The 26,706-nt window shown below is 37.5% G+C and overlaps 1 protein-coding gene across 1 annotated transcript; it reads left to right on the forward strand.

The window, feature by feature from the left end:
• Nucleotides 1–132: 132 nt before the first annotated feature.
• On the forward strand, nucleotides 133–24,799 carry LOC113239566 (nucleolar complex protein 3 homolog). Its single transcript, XM_026476627.1, has 13 exons — nucleotides 133–153; nucleotides 234–514; nucleotides 1,671–1,885; nucleotides 7,401–7,645; nucleotides 10,494–10,659; nucleotides 11,647–11,767; nucleotides 12,992–13,205; nucleotides 14,850–15,038; nucleotides 16,916–17,097; nucleotides 18,853–19,061; nucleotides 20,916–21,094; nucleotides 21,829–22,037; nucleotides 24,613–24,799. The coding sequence occupies exons 1-13, from the start codon at nucleotides 148–150 to the stop codon at nucleotides 24,797–24,799; spliced, it is 2,403 nt and encodes an 800-aa protein (XP_026332412.1). The 5' UTR covers nucleotides 133–147.
• The last annotated feature ends 1,907 nt before the right edge of the window (nucleotides 24,800–26,706 follow it).

Raw genomic sequence — 26,706 nt, forward strand, 5'->3', positions numbered from 1 at the left:
CATTTTTATAGTCTGTGGAAATTTTTAAAACAACATTAAAGCACCAAACGTTTTCCACGTTGTTTTTATTGAAAATTTTTAATATTTCCCAAGAAATTGAGTTATTTTATTGCCTGATCTATCAATTTAAATAGAATATCAACCAAAATGGCTGTAAGTACTATTATTGATACTTTAATATTTAAGATATATAACATAACCTACGACTAAGTTAATAAACCTATTTCTTTCAGAAAAAACGCAAGTTAAAGATTAGCAAAGTAAAAAGAAATAATCAAACTACTAATAAGATGCGAAAACAGGGAAAATTGAATCTTCAAAGGCATAGAAACAAGGTGCAAAAACAGAAGGCGCCTGAGAAGCCTCAAATTGAATACAGCAGCGAAAGTGAGGCCTCTGCAGACGGATGGGCGGACATGCTGGACGACGAAGAGCAGCAGTACATCATGAAGAGACTGGCCAAGCAACCACAGCTGCTTTCCAACATTCAAGAAGAAGAAAAACAACCTAATAGGTATTTACAAAATGTCTGGTATATTACTGTCTAAAAAGCCAACTATTGTGGCTATTAGAGAGGTGAGTGCAAAGCGACAATGTGTAAATGATGTAAATAAGGCCTGTAACACTTGGGTGTCAGCCTTGTGATGTCAATCCATGTGATTTATTCTACTCTATTGTATCGCCTCATAGTGAGTGGCAAGACCTCACACATGTGCACAGAGTTTTTGCCCTCTTCGCCTACAGGTCGCCCAACACTACAGTTTACTCCCTAACCAGCCAAATATCCTTTAGATGAAATTGACTTTTTATAACCACAAAGTAGTAGTATACAGTAGAGCTCCTTGTGAAAGTTTGTGTTCAGGGAAGTATTGCCACCTTAAAGACCTATGTCTGCCACCAAGCAGTAATGTGAGCATTACTGACTTCCGGTTTTGAAGGGTGCTGGTTACAGGCACGTGAAGCTTTTCAACTTATGTCTGTCTCTTTGTGATTTAAATATCTGAGCAGCTCTGCAACTGTATGGACTGGGGAGGCGTGTACAACCAGTCACACAAGTTATTTGTTCCGTCACTAGGTCACCGTCAATTATCTACTTATATTATTAATACACATGTGTATAACAGCCTGCGCACATTTTGATAATTAGTTTTGGTTGTTAATTTCAGTTAATTTTTTAAATGAAGCAAGTACATGAAATTCTATATAAGCTTTTTGTTTGCTTCGCGATGGTTGCGCGCGTTTAAATCGATTCACAACAACGCGTATACAAGCAGATAACATGCAGTATACGCGCAGATTACGGGTGTTTACAGCGCGTATATAATATGCCTTGTGCATAAGCCCTTAATGAAAAAAAAAAAAAAAAAAAAAATGAATAGCAGTGGTAAACATCTAGCCTATAACCAAGCTCGATGTTGATAACCCAATGGGTTGCTTTTCATTTAGAATGTAGAATCTTCGACAGTTTGCAGTGGTATGCACCCATAGCTTTAATTTGTACATGTTGGAAATGGTTCACTGTCATAGGTAAATGTGTGATGACCCCAACCAGCATTGGATCAGTGCGGAGAATTATAGTGTCAATCCTCCAATGAGATTATTGCCTAACTGACACTACCAGATTGTTTAGAGAGTAAATATATTTTATTATTTCGGTATTTACAACACAGGTCTAGGAAACGGAAGCGTGAAACAAAAGAGCGTGTTCCTAAACCCACACCAACAATGAACGACAGTGGGGCAGAAAATGACATTAGCGATTCAGATGATGAGATTGAAGACAAATATGAAATGGAATTGGCAGCGCGGCCAGTCAAGCGACTGCGGCCTTTACTGCCTATCAAGACGAAATTAGGGCTGCAGGAAAGGGCAGAAGAATGTGATGGTAATTATCGAGTCTTATTACATAATATCCAAATACAAGTAAAACAAATGTAAAGGAAGCTATTTTAAATAAACAATTAAAAATAAAGGCAATACCATCTTCATAAAACTATACAATTTATAGTAATATACTAAACTGAGTAAATGGGTACCTGTGTTTTAGACATCTTGTTTGTGCATACTTTATATTAGTGCTTATGAACAGATTGGCTACATTTATTTCACAATAAAACAATTAGTTATTATAATAATTGTCTCAGTAGCTGCCTACACAGTTGCAAAACTTTTTCAGTTCCTATTAGTAAAACTAACCTCGGTCAACACTGCCCATGCATGTGCTCTTCTTACAATGCTATCAGATTTGATTTTAATAGTGTTCTCTGGTTCTGCGACCTTAGCCAGGAACTCAAAAAGTGTCCTACATGTTGACTTAACTATAGGTTTTGTTATATATTTTCTCAAAGTATTGGATGCAAGATTTTAATTACTGTCATTTATGCACTTTTTGTTATTGAATTTTGATTATTGTGTTCACATCAAGTATGATACATTCTTCTTGTATCATATGTGTAGTAATGCTAATCAAACGCCTTCACCTTATTTTAGTATCGTATCCAGTGATGTGAACCAACAATAAAAAAATTATGCTTTAATATCTGGCAAGGCTTGTGTATCTCACAAGTCCTATTCTTCTTATTATAGATTTCTTCTTATTATAGCATATTGTTCATATGCCATGATAACGAGAAGTATAATTAAAATAATAGAATGTGCCAATTAAGCGAATTTATGCGAGCGTGCTCTGCGAAGTTGTATACAAGAAGAAAAGCCATTGTCTGTGGTTGGTTAGGGACATTTTTTTTATAAAAACTAAGCGCGTTTAACCTCCTTCTCACCAGATGGAAAGTGGTGATGTGGTCGACGATGTAGCACGCGTGAATAATGCCTATTCACTCTCGCCTTCTAAAGGCCCTAGCTATAGCGTTCGGAGAATAAGTTCGCATATAGAGAATTCCACTGTAGCCGCTTGGCATATAAATGTAGAAGCGTTACGCTTCTTGCGAATCCCGGGAATATCCACAACATAGGGTTGGAATCCCAGCTCACGTCTATCATATCATGGCATCAAATGAAATGGAGAGATTGAGTGCTTTTACAAAATTACGTGTAGGGTGATATTAAAACAGTTTGAAGTACTGTATTATTTTACCTTAATTTAAATTTCCTGCATTAAAATTGCAAGGCAAGGAATAGGGACAGTAACAGACATCTGCTGTTGTATGGAGGAGCACAAAGCGACCGCGCAGCCTGTAGTAATGTTCCTTTTGAAATGACAACACCAACACACGAAGAGGGTTGTAGCACACGATTTTTGTATTATTATTATTATTATTATTATCAATTAATACACTAGCAGCTCTGCGAGCTGATGCGTGTATATCACTGCACTTGTATATTATTCGTTTCCAAAATGTTTATCTAGTCTAGCTTTGAAACTGTTCACTGTCTGTGCACTAATAACAGTTTCTGGGAGCGAATTCCACAAGTTCACAACGCGAAATGGTAAGAAGTGTTTTCTAGGGTTGCTAGCACACGGAGGCATGTTTAACTTTAGAGAGTGGCCTCTCAATTGATGATTATGATTCAATATGTACATATCTTGCATATTGCGCACATTGTAGTACCCATTGAGTATTTTATAAGTCTCTATGAGATCTCCTCGGTTCCTTCGCTGCTCCAAAGTAGTTAACTTTAGTTCATGGAGGCGCTCTTCGTAAGATAAGTTTTTTAAAGACTGAACCATTTTCGTTGCTCTCCTTTGTACTTTCTCCAACATAAGAATGTCCTTTTTGAAATAAGGACACCAAATTTGAAAAGCATATTCCAATAATGGACGTATATATGTTTTGTATATTTGGATAAATAACTCCTTAGTAATATTGTAAAATGCTTTTCTTATCATGTACATCATAGAATTAGCTCTTCTGGTTATGGTTATGATGTGTACGTCCCATTTAAGGTTACTGGTTATTGTAACACCAAGATCTTTTTGTGCATTAACAGCCTGAAGAGTTATGTTATCCACAGTATAACCAAGTTTCGGATTACTATTTCCTATATGCAATACTGTACACTTTGTAGCATTCAATGAAAGAAGCCAGAGTTTTGTCCATTGTACAATGCGGTCCAAATCCTGTTGTATGGTATTGTGAGCTATTAGAGGGTTTCCTATAAGCTTGGTATCATCTGCATATATTGACAGGTCTGACTGAATGACATTCTTTAAGTCTGTGATGAAGATAACAAACAGAATTGGCCCAAGGACCGATCCTTGTGGGACGCCACTGTGAACGTCAAAATCATCTGACAGAGTATCACCTACTCTTACTTTAAACTTTCTGTCACTTAGGAAGTTCTCAATCCACTTTAGGAGCTGTCCACGGATTCCAAGGTGACTGAGTTTCGCAATTAGCCTTTTAATAGGGACTTGGTCAAATGCCTTCTCAAAGTCTAGATATATCACATCAGTAGGGTGGCGCTTATCCCAGTTGTGTGTCCATTTGTCAAGGCACGTGAGAAGATTCGTAACTGTAGATCTCTTTGGTACGAAGCCATGCTGTTCATCTACGATAATGTTCTCCACATTGATAAAAGTTCTTAGCTCAGCTGCCACAATCTTCTCCATAACTTTACAAACAATGCTCGTCAAACTTATGGGACGGTAATTAACAGCAACATACTTGTCACCTTTTTTATATATGGGAGTAACATGTGCCTTTTTCCATTGTTGTGGTAATCGTCCATTAGTAAATGATAAATTCATAATGTGCGCTAACTGCTGGCTTAAAACATTGCTACATTTTTTTAATAATATTGCCGGCAAGGCATCTGGTCCCATAGCAGTAGAGTCATTGAAAGTTTTTAAAGCTTTGGCTACTTTCTCTGGTGTGAAGGTCAGCAGTTCTATTGTATTTACTACTCTTGGCATTTGTACTTCTGGGATTGACACTTTTGAGGGTTCTATTACAAAAGATTTTTCGAATTGACGAGCAAATAAGTTGGCGATTATCTTTTGGTCACAAGTAATATTTCCACTATCATCTTTTAACAACATGGGAACCGAAACTGTTGAGTGCAATTGTTGTCGTACGTAAGAATAAAATGTTTTAGGTCCACTTTTTACAATCCCTTTTTCAAACTCCATTCTGAGCTTCCGGACTTTATTTACCAATTGGTTATTAACCTTCCTATATGCTTTATATGCAGCTTCAGAACCGTTTTGGGTGTACTGTTTCCACAGATCCATTTTGTGATCGACTTCATCTAATATTTGTTGATTAATCCACGGTTTATTGACATTAGGTCTTTTAAATTTAGTTTTCAAAGGAATGTTTTTTTCAATAGCACTATGAATTTTTTGTGAAAAATTTGTCCAGGCATCATCAACATCACTAACTTGAGTATCTATTATGTTTTGTTTGTTTAAGACATCTTCCATTAGTTCCTCATAATTTACTGTAAAAAAGTTTCTTCGGGGCTGTTGGGTACTTGATTTACTGGCCGATTTATCTTCGCACTGTATTGTCGCTACAAGAACTTGATGATCGCTTTTTCCAATATTTGGATAGTGTTCAACACTAGTGCATAAGTTTTGTTCATTACATAGAATGAGATCAAGTAGCGATTCCTCATTATTCCGCTGTCTTGTCACCTTATTTACAAGTTGATACAGGTTACTGTCTACATACAAGTCAACAAATCTTCCATGGAGAGTGTTATATCTATCAGTATCAGTATCAAGCAATGGCCATTTTAAATCAGGTAGATTGAAATCGCCCATTATCAACAATGGCACATTTCCATCAGATGCTTCTTTAATGGTTTCGAATAAAAGCCTATCCGTTTCTTCAAATATGTAATGAGTTGGCCGGTAGACGCCAGCTAGTATTATTTTTAAATTACCATACTTCACATCCAACCATAATGCTTCCACTTCAGAATATTTGTTGTAAGTAGGATGTGGAGTCGCCAGTATGGGCTTTCCGTGAAGCTTATTTGATACATAAATAGCGACACCTCCCCACCCAGTACCCTTAATTCTATCATGTCGAAATAGTACGTAGCCTTTGATGTCAACTAGACTATTGTTAATACTTGGCTTCAGATGTGTTTCAGTAATAATAATGAAAGTAGGCCTTAGTCTACTGACCTCAACAATAAGCAAATCTCGTTTAGCCACAATCGATGCCAGGTTCGTATATAAAACGGTCATTTCTATAATCTTATCGTTTATAACTTTTTTGAATTCACTATTTTGGGGGTATTGTTTATATATTTTATAGTTAAATCACTTTCTCCATTTTCAATCCTTTGTTTAAGCTCCTCTCGCAATTTTTTAAGGAAGTCTCGTTGATATGGAGTCAGATCATTCTTAGCCGATATTCCAGACCGAAGTTTATTGCTGTTCTTTAGTAAGTTTAGTGCAGCTTTTTTGTTGGAAAATATTAACTTGACGGGGCGAGGAGAAGAGGTTTGCCCGGGTTTACCAAGACGAATTACGGCGACGGGTGATCCCGACTCCGGTATATCGGCTAGGGCTTGTAGTACCTGCTTTTTATCATGTTCAACACATACCTCTTTGTCCCGAACAGCATCTCCAGTTTGCCGCCGACACTCACCAACGCCGAACATAATTACATTAGCACTACGCTTTTTCCTTTCTGCCAATTCGCCCAGGATGCATTCCATATTTGTATTTTGATTTTGGTTCTCTTTTAAAGTCTCAATTTCCTTTTGAAGTTGGGAAACCGTGTTTCTTAATGCAGGTAATTGACGGACTCCGAGTTCACAGTCAGGACACAAATATTTTAGGGTAGGAGATTGTAATATAATCACTCTCAACTCCGTAGCCAGCAACCCACTGCACTTTACACAAATATGCCTTTCACAGCCATAGCACTGTATTTTAGGGTTTTTTTCATCAATTTTAGGCACATCTTTTACACATTTCAAACAGACAGGCATTTTATATGAACCCAGTAGATGAAAACGTAACACTTTTAAAGTTATGAACTTTTGAAGTTATGAACACTATTATATTTTAAAAGAATAGCTTAAAACGGTTAAAATCAACACGAAATTCGCGTTTTAAGCATAAAATAACCACAAAAACTAATTAAAAAACGAAATAAATCAGAGCCAGAGTAAAAACACAAGTGCACTTCTTGAATGCGGGTAGTAGAAAAAACTATATATACTATGTATACTTTCCAGTGCAAGTAATTGATTTTTGATTTACATCTTGCTTTTTTCAATTAAACTAGATAGACAAATATATAAATTTCTTCCTGTTTATACAGTAAATCAAAGTTACAACACTTTACCAGCCGAGATACTGCACATGATTAAAGATGATTCATCTGTACACACTTATATCGATTCCGACACAGATTGCGCTACCAAGTCCCAGCACTTTATCAAAACTGTGTTCCGACTTAAAACTGCGTTTTTTACAGATACTGAATCAGAAGAAGAAAGTGAAGGGCAATCAAAACCAAAGCTACGGGAATCTCTTGAGGAGCACACTGACTCGGACTCCGGCGTGGATGGCACGGTGGAGGAGGATACGCCAGAAGAGTCGAGTGAAGCCGGCGAGATCACTACGGTGCAGTTACTGGCCGCCAGGAGAGACAAGCTGGCCCATGAGAAGCTCAGAATTGGAGCACTTTGCTCGTCCTTGTTGGAGAACCCTGAGAAAAAGGTAACATACATTGCTTACTAAACTTTTTATAAATAACCACTTATAGTTAAGTGCTTTATTGAATGGATGATGGAGGATGTTTCACCATAATGATATTCAATTATTTTTTATGAAATTACTCATTAATTGATTATCATGGAATACAAGACATTTATTCGCTGAAAAATGTAGTTAACAATGCAGGTCTTATAATATATTATATTAGATCGTAGATTTCACCAAAACTTGGCATGCGAATATTTTACACAATGCTTATTTCACTTTAAACCTAGCATGCATTAAAGTTAAATTAAAACAATAGCATAAACAAACTACAACAATTGGAATTTAACCAAAAAATAAGAAGTCAAAAGTATAACATGCACTAGTTAAATTTTACATTTTGTGTTATCAAGTAAAAATCATTAATATTGTAATAACAATGATTAACTAACAAATTATGCAACTTCATTTTAAATCTACAATTTAGTTCTTTAACAGCATCCGGCAATTTATTACATAATTTGGGTGCTAATACGAACATCATTCTACTGTAAAATTCCAAATTAGCGTTGATTGGGCCGTATTTCTATTTTATTCCCTGTGTTTCTAGGATATCCAGTTTAGACTATATGTTAAAGTTCTTTAGATTTTGTTTCACATAAACACAGGCCTCGTAAATATACATCGATGGTAGGGTTAATATCTTCAGTTTCCTAAAGTAAGATACACACCTCTCTCGCTGACCCACACCAAACATGGCCCTGCCACATTTCTTCTGGGTTTTAAATAGTGGCATAATATGTATTGCAGCAGCATTTCCCCAGAGTAGTAATCCATATCGCAAACTAGAGGCTACATAAGCGTGATAAGCACAGAGAGCAGTTTTTGTGATGTTATTCTTGTCACATTTTGTAGAACATATACTTATTTACAAAGTTTAGTATTTAAGTTATTGATATGTGTCTTCCAGTTCTAGTGACTATCAAGAGTGGTGGTGTAACCTTCAATAAAACACTTAATTACAGTGAATAGAGACATCTCTATCCAGGGCTGGTAGCTGTAAAGGTGCCTAACTGGGTGACAAACTACTTTCATAGATTTCACATAGATGGCGCTACGGCTCAAATTTAGTTAAAAACCAGATGTAAAGATCCGACAAGTACGTAGAAGAATTCGTGAGGTCCGCTGGTTCGTTCCGCTTAGTTGGCATAGCGCGTGACACGGCTTGCTAGAAGACGTCGGTTCGAATCAGGTCCGACCGAAGGAATTTTTTCTAATTGTTCGATCTTTGTTTTAATAATTATGTCAAAGTCAAAGATTATTTATTCCATAGGTAAAATAAATTTACACTTGAAAACTTCATATTTAAGCTACTGCTCGTTCACTACGCTGACCTCCCTGAGAAGAACGAGCAAGAAACTCTAGGGATTGCTGTTTTCAAATAAACTTAAATGCTATGGAATACACTTTGAATCAAATTTGTGTGGATTCTGGAGCCGTGTCGTCTTTCCATACATCTTTATCTAACACGTAGTCTTCAATTTTGTAATATGATTCTTCGGCCAAAATATTTTTAATGTAGTTTTTAAACTTAGGAAATGATAAACTTAATATACGCTCCGGAATCTTATTGTAAAAACGTATACAGTTCCCCATAAAAGAGTTGTTTACCTTGGTTAAACGAAATCGTGGTGCCATGAGTTTGGACTTAGCTCTAAAGTTAATATTATGGATATCTTCTTTCTTATTGAAATTATGTATATTTTTACGGCCATATAAAATATTTGAGTAAATGTACTGTGATGCCACAGTCATGATACCAGTCTCCTTAAACTTTTCTCTGAGGAAACCCGAGAGCCCAGACGGTACACAGAACGAATCGCTCGTTTTTGCAATCAACACACACATATAACAATCCACTTATAGTCTTCCGAACTTTAACATCCTTACAGTGGCGGGGCGTGAAAATTTTCCTTAGTACAGCCGAAGCTTTAACTGTTTGAAAAAACAAAAAACACTTAGTTTAACAAAAATTTCTTTTCCCGTTAAAAAGGCGCTTGGCGACGTTCAAACACAACACTTATTAGGACTCAAGATACTATTTCACTTCATTTCACGGGATAACTTATTCTACACATAAAATAACCATAGCTTTTAAAGTAATTTTATATTTTAACTGCCCGTCGCGATACGAAAGTATGTGAACAAACAGATGAATTCTAAGGGTCGTATTCTAGAACTCTACTCAATGCTCAAGTCAGGATTGCACTGGAAACATAAGCACTGGAAATACGACACTAATGGCAGGGACTTGAGTATGATTTTCAGTGCTCACTGCAATACTCAAGTCCCGACTTGAGTATTGAGTAGTGTTCTGGAATACGACCCTAGGTGTTGCATACATTCGTTACGTAGTACTAGTAGAAAGAAACACCCAATTAAATCTTCAAACTTGTGTAACACTATTTATCGTTAAGATTTACAAAATACAAATTAACCATATTTTGTACTAATTTGGTATTATAATAATTTTGTTAAATTATTTTAAGAAAGTTTTACATCTGGCAACAATTCTGATATTAAAACAAATTAAACTATAATGTGTTGGAATAAGTTATAAAACGGATTTTTGCCAATGTGTGCAATTTTTTGATGAAGAGCGCGTAAATTTCATGAATGAAATAGAGCTTGCCGATCCGCCGACTCACCTCGCGCTGATTGGTTGAGGTGCATCGGGACAAATTATTACGCGTTTAATTGAATATTTTAAGTAAATGTTTTTTCAAGTGGTTTGGTATGCAAGCTGATGGGAATCGAGTTACATGGACGCCTCGCCACTGCATCTTTAAAGAAATACTTTTCACAGTTAAACAACCTGTACGCGATCCTGTATCTGATGGAGGAACGATTAAAGGACAACACATTGAACCTGCATTCAGTGCGCAAGCTGGCTACTCTCTCAGCTTGTGAGGTGTTCCGGGACATATTGCCAGAGTACTTCCTTAGGCATCAGGATTACTCCAATATTAAATGTGAGTATCCCGCTTGCAGTGGTCGTGGCCGAACGGTTACCATACCGGACTGCCACGCAGAGGTCCCCGGGTTCGATTCCCGGGCCGGGAGAAATATTTGTATGGCCTACATTTATTTCTCTCGTGAGTTTGGGTGTAATTTGTGGTTGTCTACGTGTGTGTCCATGGCACCCGCGACAGAGGGTTTCCCTAGTGTGGGGCTATGTTGAGTGTGTGCGTTATTATTATTATTATTATTAAGTGGTACCTACTGTAAAGAATGTTCAGTGCAAATCTACCGACTTGGTCAATTGGTGTAATTTGTGTTATGGACATGCGTGTCCCGCTGGGACACGGTTTCAAATACAATGAAAAGAAGAGTGAGTAATTAACAAAAAGTGACAAGACGAACTTTTAACTGACTCCGTGGGCGAATAGTTACCATGCCTGCTACGCAGAGGTCCCGGGTGCGATTCCCGTGCTGGGGGAAATATTCATATAGCCTACATTTATTTATCTCGCGAGTTTGGGTGTAATTTGTGGTTGTATATGTGTGTGTCCATGGGGCACTGCACTCCATTGCGCCCGTCACCCTGACACATAAATTGACAAATCTCATCCGGAACGCAGTAATGCTCGCATTACTGTTTGGCGGCAGAAATAGGTAAGGTGGCAGCACTACCCAGGACACGAACTCTTTCACAAGGAGCTCTACTGCTACAAAAATGTTGACAAATGCGTATAATAATAATATTAACGTACACACTCAACCCTGTGTCGGTTGCCATGGACACATACATAGACAACCACAAATTACACCCAAACTCACGAGAGAAATAAATATAGGCCACACTAATATTTCTCCCGGCCCGGGAAACGAATCTGGGTTCTCTGCGTGGCAGTCCGGCATAGTAACCGTTTGGCCATGGAGGCAGTTAAATAAAACATGATCCATTGCTAATTATTACAATACCGGACACTGAACATTGTAATGTCTCCGTTTTTCAGTGAAGAAGGACACCTTAGCTTTGTACAAACACGAGAAGGAGCTGCTCGCATTCTACAAGAGGTACCTGCAGAGGTTGGAGAAAGCTGCCATGGTGTTGCGGAAGAAGAAAGGGGATACGCGGTAATAATAATGTTGCATTTTCAATTCTATATCTATCAACCCATTTATAAGTCCCATTGCTAAGCATGGGTCTCTTTTCAGGCCATCGAGAATATAACCAGAAATAGAGACGAAATGTCATTTAGTTTGTTTGAAAACTATTCCGCCATATCATTACGTCTCTTACTCTCTAAAGTAGTTTTTTGGTTTAATGCTAACAATTTATTGCTTAATGCCAAGAAGACAAAATGTGTTAAATTTGAATTACCTGACGTAAAATCGACTAGTCCATGCATAGAAATAAACGGAGAAAAGTTAGACCTTGTTAATAAAGCAGTCTTCTTGGGAGTGACCTTAAACTTCAAAGGTTTCCACATATATCTTCTCTGGCCAGCAGATTAAGCTCCGCTGCATACGCAGTCTGCAGAATACGTGAGCTTACCGATGTTAGTACTGCTAGACTAGTTTACTTTAGTTACTTCCATAGTATAATGTCCTACGGGATTCTCATGTGGGGTAAAGCGGCAGATATTCAAACCATATTTGTATTGCAGAAACGATTCGTTCTGTGTACCGTCTAGGCTCTCGGGTTTCTCTCAGAGAAAAGTTTAAGGAGACTGGTATCATGACTGTGGCATCACAGTACATTTACTCAAATGTTTTATGTGCCCGTAAAAATATACATAATTTCAATAAGAAAGAAAATATCCATAATATTAACCTTAGAGCTAAGTCCAAACTCATGGTACCACGATCGTTTAACCAAGGTAAACAACTCTTTTATGGGGAACTGTATACGTTTTTACAATAAGATTCCGGAGCATATATTAAGTTTATCATTTCCTAAGTTTAAAAAGTACATTAAAAATATTTTGATCGAAAAATCATATTACAAAATTGAAGACTACGTGTTAGATAAAGATGTATGGAAAGACGACATGGCTCCAGAATCCACACAAATTTGATTCAAAGTGTATTCCATAGCATTTAAGTTTATTTGGAAATAGCAATCCCTAGAGTTTCTTGCTCGTTCTTCTCAGGGAGGTCAGCGTAGTGAACGAGCAGTACAGTACCTATGGAATAAATAATCTTTGACTTTGACTTTGACTTTGGCGAACTGAGCTCAGATAGGTCTTTCGAGACCTATAGTTGGCACGCGACAGACGCTAACTAACCACTTCTACTGTATTTATTGTTCTGTGGATTTACATATTGGACGTGTGAAATGGAAAATTGAATTTGCAGGAAAGTTGACGAATCTTCTATCCAACTGGGGCTGATATCGGTGCACTGCATGTGCAGCCTGCTGCAGTCTCGGCCGTACTTCAACTTCGCGAGCAACATCGCGCAGAGCATTGTGCCATTCCTTGCTTGCAGCGACTCCCGCGCCGCAAGCGCAGTCACCGATTGCTGCGCACAGGTCTTCAACGAGGACACTAGAGGGGAGATTACGCTCACTGTAAGAGTCATTGTTCAATTTTACAATTAAAATTAGGATGATGTATCCCACTGGTGGGCAAAGATTTCCCCCTGATTGTTACTTTGTTATCCTAAAAACATCGAGTATATAACCAGAAATAGAGACGAAATGAGGGCTATCCATCCCTGGCAACTCATCAGTATATGACCTGAAATAGCACAGCGCCAACAACTGACCTGTTTGTACGTTTCCGTATATTCCAAAAATATTCTGTATTTATTGTAATAAATATAATATTTTTTACAATGGCGTGCTGTACTATTCGGTGGTGTGGGAAAAACAGCAAAACATCTAATTACAAAACAAACGGAATCACATTTCATCGGTAATTAAATATGTAATTTTTCAATTTTCGTCCATTATAGCAAACCCAAGTTGAACTGGTCGATTTGAAGTGAATAAATTGTTTCGAATTTGGGCCAATCGGAGAGCAGTTGTCACCATAATGATTTGGCAGAATAGTTTTCAAACAAATTAATTGACGTTTCGTCTCTATTTCTGTTCGTGTAATCGATTATTAAAAATAATCTTCGATGATCCCTGTGCAAGTATGACCTTGTAACGACGTGCGCTAATTTACGTATTTCATAGACTATTTTTATAAGCTTCGCTTTTAAACGAATGGCCATTGACTTACAATTATATGGACGTCGGGTCCGCGCTAAAAAGTGTCCGCACTTGTAAGGCGCTAAAATCGTATACAGAGCGCCAAACTCCGCTTTAGTCTTCATTTGTTCGACTGACAGCGCGATACTGCGATGACATTACAATTTAAATTTCGAATAGGTTGACTTGGGACATTTTTTTCGTGGGTTTTGTATTAGACCCGTCGTCCATCTATTTAATGGTAAGTAATGGTAAGATAAGTCAATGCGAATAGCATATAAATTGAATGTGACATTTAAAAAAAAATAATTGTATATTGGCGTAATCAGTAAAAGAAGGCCGATCTGTCACTGTATTTATTTTTCTAGTTGGATAAAGTATGAAATTACTGCAAGAAAAAGTAGTTCCCTTTTATTTAATTTTTTTAAATATTATTTTCTCTTTAAATTTTATTGAATGTAAGAATGTTTCACCACCACGTTATTCAATTCGTTTTTGGGAAATTGTTCCACTAGTTTGTTATAATTATCATAAAGTAAATATGTAACCATAAAGGAAAAGATTCACCTTCATCTGGCTGGATTCGAACCAACGTCTCCTAGCAAACTGTGCCAGACGCTATGCCAAATAAGCCACAGAACGGACCCCACGAATTTTTCCATTTGTCTGTTGCAGATCAATGTTTTGGTTTTTTTATTATTTTCTGTTTTGGGTTTTTGTCACAAGTGCCCTTTCGACTAACGGCGGCAGTGATTTTTTGTTTTTTTTTTCTTTAATAAGTGCGCATTTGACCTCCATCTCACCTGATGGAAAGTGACCATAAGATCGACGATGTAGCACGCACACCTAAATAATGCCTATTCACTCTCGACTTAAAAAGGTCCAAGTTGTAGCGTTCGGAAACAAACCGCAGGTAGGAAATTTCACACCCTAGCCATATAAATGTGTAGTATAGTATTCTATAGTAGTATAGTTCCTTGCCTATCCCGGATCACAATTTGAAGTCGTATCGTTCAGGTGGTGCGCCTGATCAACCAGCTGGTCAAGCGACGCGGCGCGAATCTCCCGCCTCGAGCTCTCAGCTGCCTCCTGGCACTGCGCATACGCGACATCGATCTTGACGAGGAGAAGGACCTCAAGAGGAAGCAAGCGCACGACCAAAAGCGAAAGAAACGCATCGTTAATCTCTCCAAGAAGGAGAAAAAGGTAACTTTTTCATCTATTATATTACCTATGAAGTTTTTGAAAACGAAAAGTCTAGATTTTATTATCATTATACTTATGCTAATTTTTGCCCGTGATACCATGTCAATCGATCTTGTACACACTGTTAAACAGATAAGTTTACACCGGAGGAGGCAATCAAGAGACAAGCAAAACCGTGATGTGTTGAAATTTATAGCTTTGATATGGAGTTTTTAGGTCTTAGAACGATGAACTTGATGAGGTCAGTACCTGCCCTGCTAATCCCTAGGACAACGTAGTATAGTTTTTATGTTTATATTTAGTCATATGCAATATAATATAAAACCTAGTAGCCTAAAACCAAATTGAGGTCTCTCTGGTTAAGTAAATGTTATTACAATGTGGGAGACTTCATGAACTCTCCTATAAGCTGAAAGAGTCCACTTTCAGATAAGTAATTTTAAGTGTATGTAATACTATGATCTAAAGTTTATTAATAATAATTTTAAGATCCTATATGTATTAGTTCCTAAATGTTATTATTATTATTTTTTGCTATCATTTTTATTTTTACAATTTTAATATTACGTTTAAAAATAATTAATTGCTGCACCCCAAAGGGGTATGTATGTACTTATTACCTATGTAATTTTTGTACCTACATTATTTGCAAATAAATAAATAAATAAATAACAATATAATAAACTAATCTACACATATTGCACTTGTCGGCGATGTGTGACGCAATCTGGTATCAGGTAACCAGCTGCGGAATCGCTGATATATGACACCCTTCGGCCAAAACTCCTCCCTCATGATGGTAGACAGATGTTCGGTCGGTACTCTGCACCGAATTTATAACCAGAAATAGAGACGAAATAAGGGCCATCCATCCCTGGCAACTAATGAGTTGCCAAATTAAAAAATGATGAGGCAAATTGGCCTTATATCACTTTTAAGTATCAATTCTCGTATGCGCTGAAATCACAAATTAGAAAGCTGAAATAGTACAGCGCCAACAACTGACCTGTGTGTACTTCTCCGTATATTCCAAAAATATTCTGTATTTATTGTAATAAAGATAATATATCTTACAATGGAGGGCTGTTCGATTCGGCGGTGTAGGAAAAACAGCAAAACAGCTAATTGCAAAACAAATGGAATCGCATTTTATCGGTAATTAAATATTAAATATGTAATTTTTAAATTTTCGTCAATTATAGCAAAGCTCAAGTTAAACTGGTCGTTTTGAAATGAAACTATAACGACACCCGTCAGTTATTTCAAATTCTGGCTGGCCTATCGGAGCGCAGTTGTCACCGTAATGATTTGGCAGAATAGTTTTCAAACAAATTAAATGAAATTTCGTTTCTGTTTCTGGTTGATCTCGATGTGTACTCTCACCACGAACGCGTTAAAATTCACATTATGGTGGGACCTCTCGACTCTCAAGTTGTATTTAGGTTTAGCCTGATGTACTTCACTATCTACTTTTTGTACTAGGCAACTAGACTTGTATATATAGCTTAATCAAATCTGGGTCTGTCCGACATGTATCCGAAATATACTGCCAAATGAGGAGTTAGTAGCAGTAGGGCTCCTATTTCCGCAGCGAAGCAGTAATGTCATCATTACTGTGCTCCGGTTTTGAAGGGTAAGGGTGCTGGTGAAATTACAGGCACATGGGACTTGTCAACTTATGTCTGAGGGTGACGGGCGCAGTGGCAGCGCCCCTAAGATCTTTGCAATTTATGGCTCTGAGTGGTAATGTAGCTGTTATGGACAGGCGTGTAGCTAGTTGGTCGAGTATTACTTATTTGATAGTAATTGTTTCGGACGAATGTCGGACGAGACCCCCCCTAGACCTAGACCCCCCTGCATAACGTTCGTTCCTACAGCGAGCCAAGAAGTTGAAAGAAGTGGAACGCGAACTGCTCGAGACGCAAGCGCAAGAGAGCGAGCTAGCGCGGCGGAAGCAGATGACCGAGGTCACAAAAACCGTCTTCCACATCTACTTCCGGCTGCTGAAGACCGCGCCGCGCTCAAAGTTGTTGGCTGTAGCACTCGAAGGCATCGCCAAGTACGTCACCTTTCTTATTTGTTAATATTTTTATTAACCAAAAGGAAAAATTTAATAAAACTTAGTTTTAATTTTATAAAACAGCGGGTTCGAAAAACCCAGTAACATTAATTATATATAATAATAATAATAACTCACACACTCATAGTCCCGCACTAGGGGAACCCTGTATCGCGGGTGCCATTGATTCACACATTAACAACCACAAATTACACCTAAACTGATGAGAGAAATGAATGTAGGCCGTACAAATGTTTCTCTCGGCATCTGGAGAAACATTTGTACGGCCCGGTACCTGGGACCTCTGCGTGGCAATCCAGTATGGTAACCGCTTGGTCACTTACTGAGGCAGTTAATTTAACTAAATTACAATAACTTCATCATCAACCCATTTATACGTCCCACTGCTGGGCACGGGTCTCCTTTCAGACGAGGGTTTTAGGCCATAGTCCGCCACACTGGCCCAATGCGGGTTGGGGACTTCACACTTTTCCGAGGGTTGAACCTTGAGGGGTGAACCTTCTTCGACGTACAGGTTTAATCACGATGTTTTCCTTCGCCGAAAAGCTCATGGTAAATTTCAAATTAAATTGCGCACATAAATTCCGAGAAACTCAGAGGTGCCCGGATTCGAACCCACGACCCTCTACTTGAGAGGCAGTAGGTCAAACCATTAGGCTACCACGGCTTTTTTTTATAATAACGTGGTGGTGGTAAATTATAATAACTAAAGAATAACGTGGACATTCCCTTCTATAAATCCCGAGACTTCTCAGAACTGATTTATTTGAATATGTGTATTATTTATTGACATTTGTGTACATCGGCGACAAATTATTATTTCATTTCGGAGGTTCTATTTGAGCATTTGCTATAAATTATTGTCTAAAAAAAAATATTGTAGTTGTGTTTCTATACGTAATAAACATGAGACAACCTGAATTATGGAATGACAAACAGGAAATAAGAAATTTTATACACACTAATGACTTAATTGCAATGTCTATACTAAGAATACGTTCATCAGTACATAATTACTCGTATTGTATGTTTGGATCATCGACCAGAAATGTCATTTATTGATGACAAATGCGCTCCAATTGGCCAGCCCGAATTCGAAACAATTCACTATTTTAACTTGAGCTTTGTTATAATTGACGAAAATTGAAAAATTACATATTTAATTACCGAGTTTGTTTTGTAATTAGATGTTTTGCTGTTTTTCTCACACCACCATTGTTAATTATATTTATTACAATAAATACAGAATATTTTTGGAATATACGGAGACGTACACACAGGTCAGTTGTTGGGGCTCTACTATTTCAGTTTTCTAATTTGTTATTTCAGCGCAAATGAGAGTTGGTATTTAAAAGTGATATAAGGCCAATTTGCCAGATGAGTTGCCAGGGATGGATGGCACTTATTTCGTCTCTATTCTGGTTATATATTCGATGATTTGGATGCTATTTTCGTGTCTTCAAAAATTAGGTATTGGTCATATATGATTACTATAATACATATAAAATGAATTTGGCTAATTAAGGCTATCAGCGCAAAATTGGTGTGATCCACATAAATTTGTTTTTTCTGCAATTTTTAAATAATACTAAAATACATAATTATTTATATTTGGATACTACTTGCATGCATAAAAAATAATTATCTTCATATGTACGAGCATATTATTATGCCAAATCTTAAATTCATCATCAAAAAAACATCATGTGGAACGAGAACGTGTTTGTTGTGCAGGTTCACGCACGTGATCAACCTGGAGTACTACTCGGACTTGGTATCGATCCTGGGACGTCTACTTACTGACGATGCGGTGGGCGGGCGAGAACGGCTGCTGATCGTGCGCGCTGTGCTGGCCGTGCTGGCCGGCGCCGGCGACGCTCTCAACGTCGACCCGGCCGGATTCCACGCGTACCTTTATGCCCACGCGCTGGACGCACATGCTGGTAAGTTACTTTTTTTATTAAATGGACTTGCTCTTGACCGCTATCTAGCTCTGGAGCAAATATAGGATATACGATGGAACAAGTCAGAATCAAAGTATTTACTGCTTCCACGTGTTACACAGAACTTAAAATTTAAATATTACCAACATGACCCTGTTAGGGCGCCACAATTAAATGAATAATAAATTAAAAATAAACAATAAGAACGTAAAACTAATAAATAAAAAAACTAGCACTAGCAATTGTCTAGGTATTGATTATTCTTCATATTCTCCAAATTATATTCATTGTTCTTCAAAAACCTCTTGTAATAACATTTTTTTATCAGATGTGCTTTAATCGTTTTGGTAAACAAATTAGTCTGTGATTGGCAAGAAATTACCTTTGGGATTCCATTGAAGATTTTTATTGCCATTACAAAGATGTTAACTGTCGCACCTTAAAAATACCCGGGTCGTATGAGTTCGGAAACATAGTCGCAGGCAGGGAGCTCCATACCTGGGCTATGCGCATAATAAAAGATGATGAAAAGCGCTTAGTACGCCAAATAATTATGATATCTCGCCGTACGTCTGGATGTCCGATGGTAAAAGGGGGCGGGCGGGATGAGATGATGGAGCTCATGGGCACACTCACCGAAATATATTCTGTATAGTCTGTTTCAATCCATTTTGTACGAAAAGTAAACAAACCTATTTGGTTAAAATTCTAAAGCAATCACTTAATAAATCGAGTAAGTAACACTTTCACGGATATTTCTAAGATTTCGACTTGATATATCATCACTTTTTCCAACAATATTCAGTTGAACAGCGTCGTAAAATCGTATTTGAAAAATGGTAGTCCAAAAGTGAGGTTATTATTCATCTATACTTCTATGTTTTGCCTATGGTTGCGTATTGCTGTTCGAAAAAAACATTCGGAATTTTTTTGTTTGGTACGTTTAGTAATCGATTATTACATCGAACATTTCAGTCGCAATCGAACGAGTATCTAAGTGTAAGGATTTGAAAGTGTAAAAGGCGCCAAAGTTAAGGATTACTTTCGTTGAATAGCGATATTAAGTCGATAACACCTTGCTTTTGTAATTTTTTGACTTTATTGAATGTCACGATGGTTTTCAATTATTTTTATGTGAAATTACTCCACTAGTTTGTTATAATTATTAATGCAAATATCGAACACAGAAAAAATTCCATTCGGCTGTATTCGAACCAGCGTCTTTCAGCAAACCGTGTCAGACCTTGTTTTCTATTTATCAATACAATTTTAGAATTGGTTCTGTCACAAAAATATGAGAAAACCTTTATTTCCCTGTCAAAACTTTTGTAGCCAGGTCAACGAAAAGTTGAAATACGCCTACCCTTAAGGAAACATGCCCGGGTTTCTCTTTATTTAAAAATAAAGGGACAATAATATTTCAAATCAATGGTATATTTCCACCAAAATTCTATAAATCGATAACAAAGAACATAGAAATAGATAGATAGATAGAATACGTTTATTGACTTCCCACAAGTGCCAACAATAATATGAAACAACAAGTAAAAAAAGTATAAAATCAAATAAATGTACATAATAAACAACATATATCCGCTAATTAATTAAAAGCAAGTTGTGAGTGCTGCAGCAAGTCAAACTCAGAAACTCAGCCATTGCCGACCATAGAATACCACTTGCAGCTATGTAAATAGCATTGTGGCAGCCACAAAAGCAGTTTCAACGGTATAAGCTAGTCTTTTCTACCTACTTGCTCCTCAATTAAATGGAATACCCATACTGTTAAACCAGAAACGTAAACACGAGCTTTGTGGTACCTCCGAATTTGACTTATCAAACTTGACCTTGTTCCAGGCGCAACACATGAAGATGCAAAGATAATACTAGAAGCAGTGTCTCAGCTGACGCACCGCGCTAGACGCGTGTCGCCGGCGGTACTGCAGGCGTTCGCCAAGCGGCTCGCCACCCTGGCGCTGCAGCTGCACCACAACGGGGCCCTCGGCTGCCTCGCGCTATTGCATCAGCTTGCACAGGTCCGCACACCCTACATGATTCTCCCTACAAACACGTCCCACTCCATCATTCCCCTACTAATGAGAACGTACTAAAACAATCACACCCACAGAACAATAAGTACTGTAGGAGTGCTTAGTTTGCGTAACACGTGCGCCAACAGTGCGCAAAGTTCAGCAAACTTGAGGCGAGGTAATTTTTGCTTTGTACGTTATGGTCCTGTCAATTAACTCGCGCAAAACCTCGAAAATCCTAGAAAAATGCCTTATTTTCGCTACTTTAAGAGTTTAAAAATAATAGTCGCACAAAAAAATTAATGATTGTCAATTATTTCATTTAATTTTAATCAATGTTCAATTTTCTGTTTATCGTTTTGTTACGAGAAACGAAAGTGAACTTTACTCCGCTGCAATATGGTAGCTTTTAACATTAATGCCGTTATTTTCGCTGTTTCTTGACAGCAGTACTTCAGGGTGGCACTGCAACTGCTATGGACAGGCGTGTCGCTTACCACCAGGCGCACGACTTGTTCGTCCCGTCACTTAGTATTACGAATTTTAAGAACTTGAGAAGTCCCATCTGCCTGTAATTTCACCAGCACCCCAACCCTGCATAACAGGAACGCATGGACACAGGAATGCAGCATGACTGAACTTTGTGAAGTTAGGATCTATGGCATCCATGATGATTTCCTGTTTGCCACGAAAAAAATCCAGTTGTTACAATCGTTGTCTAAAGTGCTTCGGTTCTACAGCACAGTAAACACGTCTCACAAATGCTGGAGACCGATATGGACGTGGGCTCGGGCCGTTTCGACCCGACATCGCCGTCGCCGGAGCACTGCAATGCGCACGCGGCTTCCTTGCACGAGCTCACCGCCCTCGCGACACACTACCACCCCACCGTGCGCGAGGTCGCCCAGTCTCTCATGGAACGACGACCGCTCACTCAACTTGGCAAGCTGTAAGTAATATTAATTTTCACTTCTCTATGCTCTAGTCATTGACCTACCAACAAATGGACATCGGGTCTAATACAAAAACCACGAAAAAAATGTCCGAGGTTAACCTATACAAACGTAGTGACATGTAACGAAATATAAAAAACTAAAACATTTAATTTAAATTTTAAGGTTTGTTTGAAACAACAAATATACGCGATTTAAATCCGGAAAAATAGTTTCATTTCCTATGTGTAACAATCGCGAAAACCTAAGAACTCGATATTTAATTTAAATTGTAACGCCATTGCATTACTGCCTAAATTTGCTTCCAACAATTTAAGGGCTCAAAAACACCATATTCAGCTTCTACTGGAAATTACTTGAACACAAGAGTAATGGAGTAGCCTTTCTCGTAAATATTAATTAGTTTTTATATATTTTATTATGTTGAATTTTGTACAAAATCACTTGAAGATAAAGAGTTAGGCGGATACATACAAATATTACTACAAATGTTAAAATAAGCGAGTACTATAAGAAATGTACCGATATTTCAACTAAACGTAAACACAAATATCCGTAATTCCGAAAAACGCTTTATAATAAAACCAATACGCTTTTGAGTAATTTTGATGCTTTTTACATAGACAAAATTAGCTTTTGTTTTGTAATCTTCGTAAAAACACATTATGAAACTTCGAGCTAATGTTATTTCGGGCAAATGTATTTTTACTGACTTCTGATATGTAATCCCATTCAGTAAAACGAGTACAACATTTTGTTAGTTATTCTAACGTTTAATAAAAAAATCATTTTAAAAATAGGATTAAAAATAGGATTAAAAATAAAGCAAATCTACAGTTTCTTTGCTCTAAATATTTCAATCGCTTGTGGTTCGAACAATTGAAAATGACCAAGAAGTTTATATAAACTTGTTGAAACTCACATAATGGGTCTCTTTCCATCTTTTGCGCATGCAATGAGTAGAAAAAGGACAGTTAGCTATTTCATTATTTCGTGTGCTTTTGTAATTGATATTTACGATTCGAATAACACTTTTAAATGACAACTATGATAACACAATATATTTCTTTAGTAAAAATATGATACAAAATCCTGTTTTCACACTTCACTGCAGTAATTTTTACAAGTTATTATTATTGGTACTGCATGGTTAACAACCGCACTGTCAGGGCGCATTCCCACTCACGTTTTATTATCGTTGGACGACTATCGTGTCTAGCCTGTTCCCATATCACGACTATCTGTCGTGGACGATTTTTTATCGTTGAACGACTGTCGTAACTAGCTGTTCCCACTAGATCGTGACGACAATAGGAGCTGCGACAATCTGTCGTCACGTTTTTATTGTGACTTTTTTTATCATCCGACGACTGTCGTTCTAATTGTTCCCACTGTGACGACAGTTTGTCGTTGTAACGATAAAAAATCGTGAACGACAGTTAATCGTGTCGCGCTGTATGTGAACAACTTCATATAAATATACAAGCCACGACACTGTAAACTGCGCAACAATCTGTCGTCACGACATAGTGGGAACGTGCTCTTAGTCGAACAAACGAAGACTGTTGCGCGATTGACGCTCTGTATGCGATTTTAACGCCCTACAGGTGCGGACACTTTTTAGCGCGAACCCGACGTCCATTTATTGGTAGGTCAATGGCTCTAGTACATAAAATAAAAAAACATCACATTAAATAGGTATGTCTAATTGTTGTAATTTTACATTCAATTTTAATTAAATATTCGTTTATTTGTAATAATGCTGTTCAATTTCCTCGCAATCGAAGTGAAAAGCAGAGTGTATAACTCGCTCATAAAACCCATTTTAACATCGACTTAAGTATCCAACCTCGCCTGCGGCTCGGGCGAAATTTCACTATTTGAATTTTTCGGAAAATTATCCAACAGTGCACGACATATTCGCGCGGCGCCTGACAGAGATAGCAGATGCACTGTCTTCTGATAGCATGTTTCGGTTATGGGCCACTCTATTGCTGAAGCTTATCGGCAACAAAGTGAATCACTAATTAATTGTAGCTAATAATCATATTTTTTATAAAATATGAATAAAAGTGTAAAGAGTAATAATAATACAATGTATTTTTATCTTTCTAAATTGCTTTAGCTAGATCTCTTCTAAATACTCCTTTTGGTAGGAGAACGAAGACAATATACCAGTGATATGAAAACAAAATAAAACTTAAATAAAATTCTTGAACTAAATAGCAGACTCCTTCAGTCTTATTAACCATTGGATAATTTATGTACCTACATAAATTATAATCTCTCCATAAAATGAGCAATTGTAATATTTCCTTGCATTAATTGGACGTAGTTAAGGTAAATGGGGTCCAATCACAAAATTATCAAAAAATAAGTTAGGTATATGTATCAAATGGTTCCTAAAGTCTAAACTCTTAGATCAGCGAAAATAATATAAATAAATGTCTCTGGAGTTACATGACATTATATAAGTTTTGAAAACAAAACTTTCTTGTACGAACTCGTCTCTTTTTATGTATTTAATTTTCCTCTGGTTCGTTATCATTAATTAATTTCCTTTTTCTGCAGAACTCCACTACAGATCTTCGAACAATATGACGGATCTCAAATGGCGTTCAAACCTTCCGTGCCCACGCTTAAACGCGACAAACCGCCTAACAGCAAAGTGCAGTCGCACACGTGGACCCAGTTGTCACTTAAGGAATACTGTGAATGTGTTGAAAGTAACTTATCAATGGTCATCACTAACAGTTAGTGAAATAAAATTATGAAGATTTATATTGGCTTTTTTCTTAACTCCTGTTCTTTACAACAATTAAACAATTAAATGAAATGAAAACAAAGTTTTGTAACCGAAAAACTTCATGCAGTCGTTGCCTTAATTGCATGATGTTAATAACGACTTCACACATTAACTGCGTGCAGTCCAAACTCAACTGCATGCAGTTGAGACTTCAGGCGTCGATGTGAACCTGTGATATTTTTTTGCATATAACCCACGCCTATAACAGCGGGAACCTCTACTCTCGGAGTTGTTGACGAGTATGTCTCCTCGGACAAACCGTCCAATTAGGTAGGGCCAACTTCGAGAAAGAGGTCAATCGTCGAATCCGACTTGGTTGGGCAGCTTTCGGGAAGTTCCGGGGCGTCTTCTCGTCCGCAATCCTTGAAGACAAAAGTCTTCGAGCAGTGCGTGTTGCCAGCGACCTACGGCTCTAAGAGTCGTATTCCAGAACTCTACTCAATGCTCAAGTCAGGATTTGAGTATGATTTAACGCACTAGAAATCATACTCAAGTCCTTGCCATTAGGGTCGTATTTCCAGTGCTTGAAATCATACTCAAGTCTGCTCAAATCCTGACTTGAGCATTGAGTAGAGTTCTGGAATACGACCCTTAGACGTGGTCACTTACTATGCTGCCCTGCTAAGCCGAAAGGCGCTATCTCTGAGTTACGCCTTTTTAGTTTTTTTTATGCCATTCAATAGCTATAAAAATTTCGCATCTAATGGTATAATAGAAATAGCGCTATCTAACTTAAAACATTTAAAAAACCACTAAGAAGTATTTTTAAATACAATACAATTACATAAAATGCAATTTACAAAAAGTCGATTTTCTCAAAACTTACTCCGATTGAGATAGCGCTTTTCGGCTTATCAGGGCAGTATGGGCCTCATGAAAAACGACGTCAAAATCACCCAACGAGCTATGAAGCGAGCAATGCTCGGCATTTCTCGTGATTGAATCAGAAATGAGGAGATCGTAGAAGAACGAAAGTAACCGACATAGCTCGAATGATTAGCAAGTTGAAATGGCAGTGGGCAGGGCACATAGCTCGTAGAACTGACGGCCGTTGGGGCAGAAAGGTTCTTGAATGGAGACCACGAACCGGAAGGCGTTCAGTGGGACGGCCCCCTACTAGATGGACGGATGACCTGGTAAGGACGGCGGCTAACCGATGGATGCACATTTTTTAGTAGTAATATTACTATCGAGTTGTTAGGTTTTCGCGATTGTTACACATAGGTTGACTAGTTGAGTCAACCATGACCATGGGACCTGTAAAGGGTTTGTTTGAAAAAACAAATATACGCGATTTAAATCCGGAAAACTAGTTTCATAAGTTATTTAGTCGTTTCCTGAGTAATATTACTATTTTTTTTTCTTCTAACATATCGTTTAATTTATCAAAGTGGCATTCTAATGCAGAATTTGTTTTCGTCTTAATTTCGGGTACAGTCATGGACTTACAAATATAGTACATAAAATTGACCTTCTCTATAGCAACATAACAATAGTGGATATTCACGTGTTGCAAGCTTTCCTTTTTGGTCCTTACAGTGCCAAAAGTAGACTAACCCGATGTATACAATATGAGAACTAAAGTTATTTTGTGACCACATACTCAATAAAACTCATAAACGTTATGAACAAACCGTTTATTGCAATATGTACATATTAACTATATAAATTACTCTTACAATACAAATCATCTTTCATTGTTGCTATTAGGTGACAATTGTTAACACCATAGATCAACAAAACAAATGTTGTGCATCATATTTTAATACATTATTAAACATTTGTCGTCATCGAAATTTGAGTACACTAAAAGTAGAAGTCCTTGTGAAGGGTTCATCCAGGGAAGCACTGCCGCCAAG

This window comes from Hyposmocoma kahamanoa, unplaced genomic scaffold (assembly GCF_003589595.1).
Source record: "Hyposmocoma kahamanoa isolate Upper Pololo Valley unplaced genomic scaffold, ASM358959v1 99879, whole genome shotgun sequence".
NCBI lineage: Eukaryota > Metazoa > Arthropoda > Insecta > Lepidoptera > Cosmopterigidae > Hyposmocoma > Hyposmocoma kahamanoa.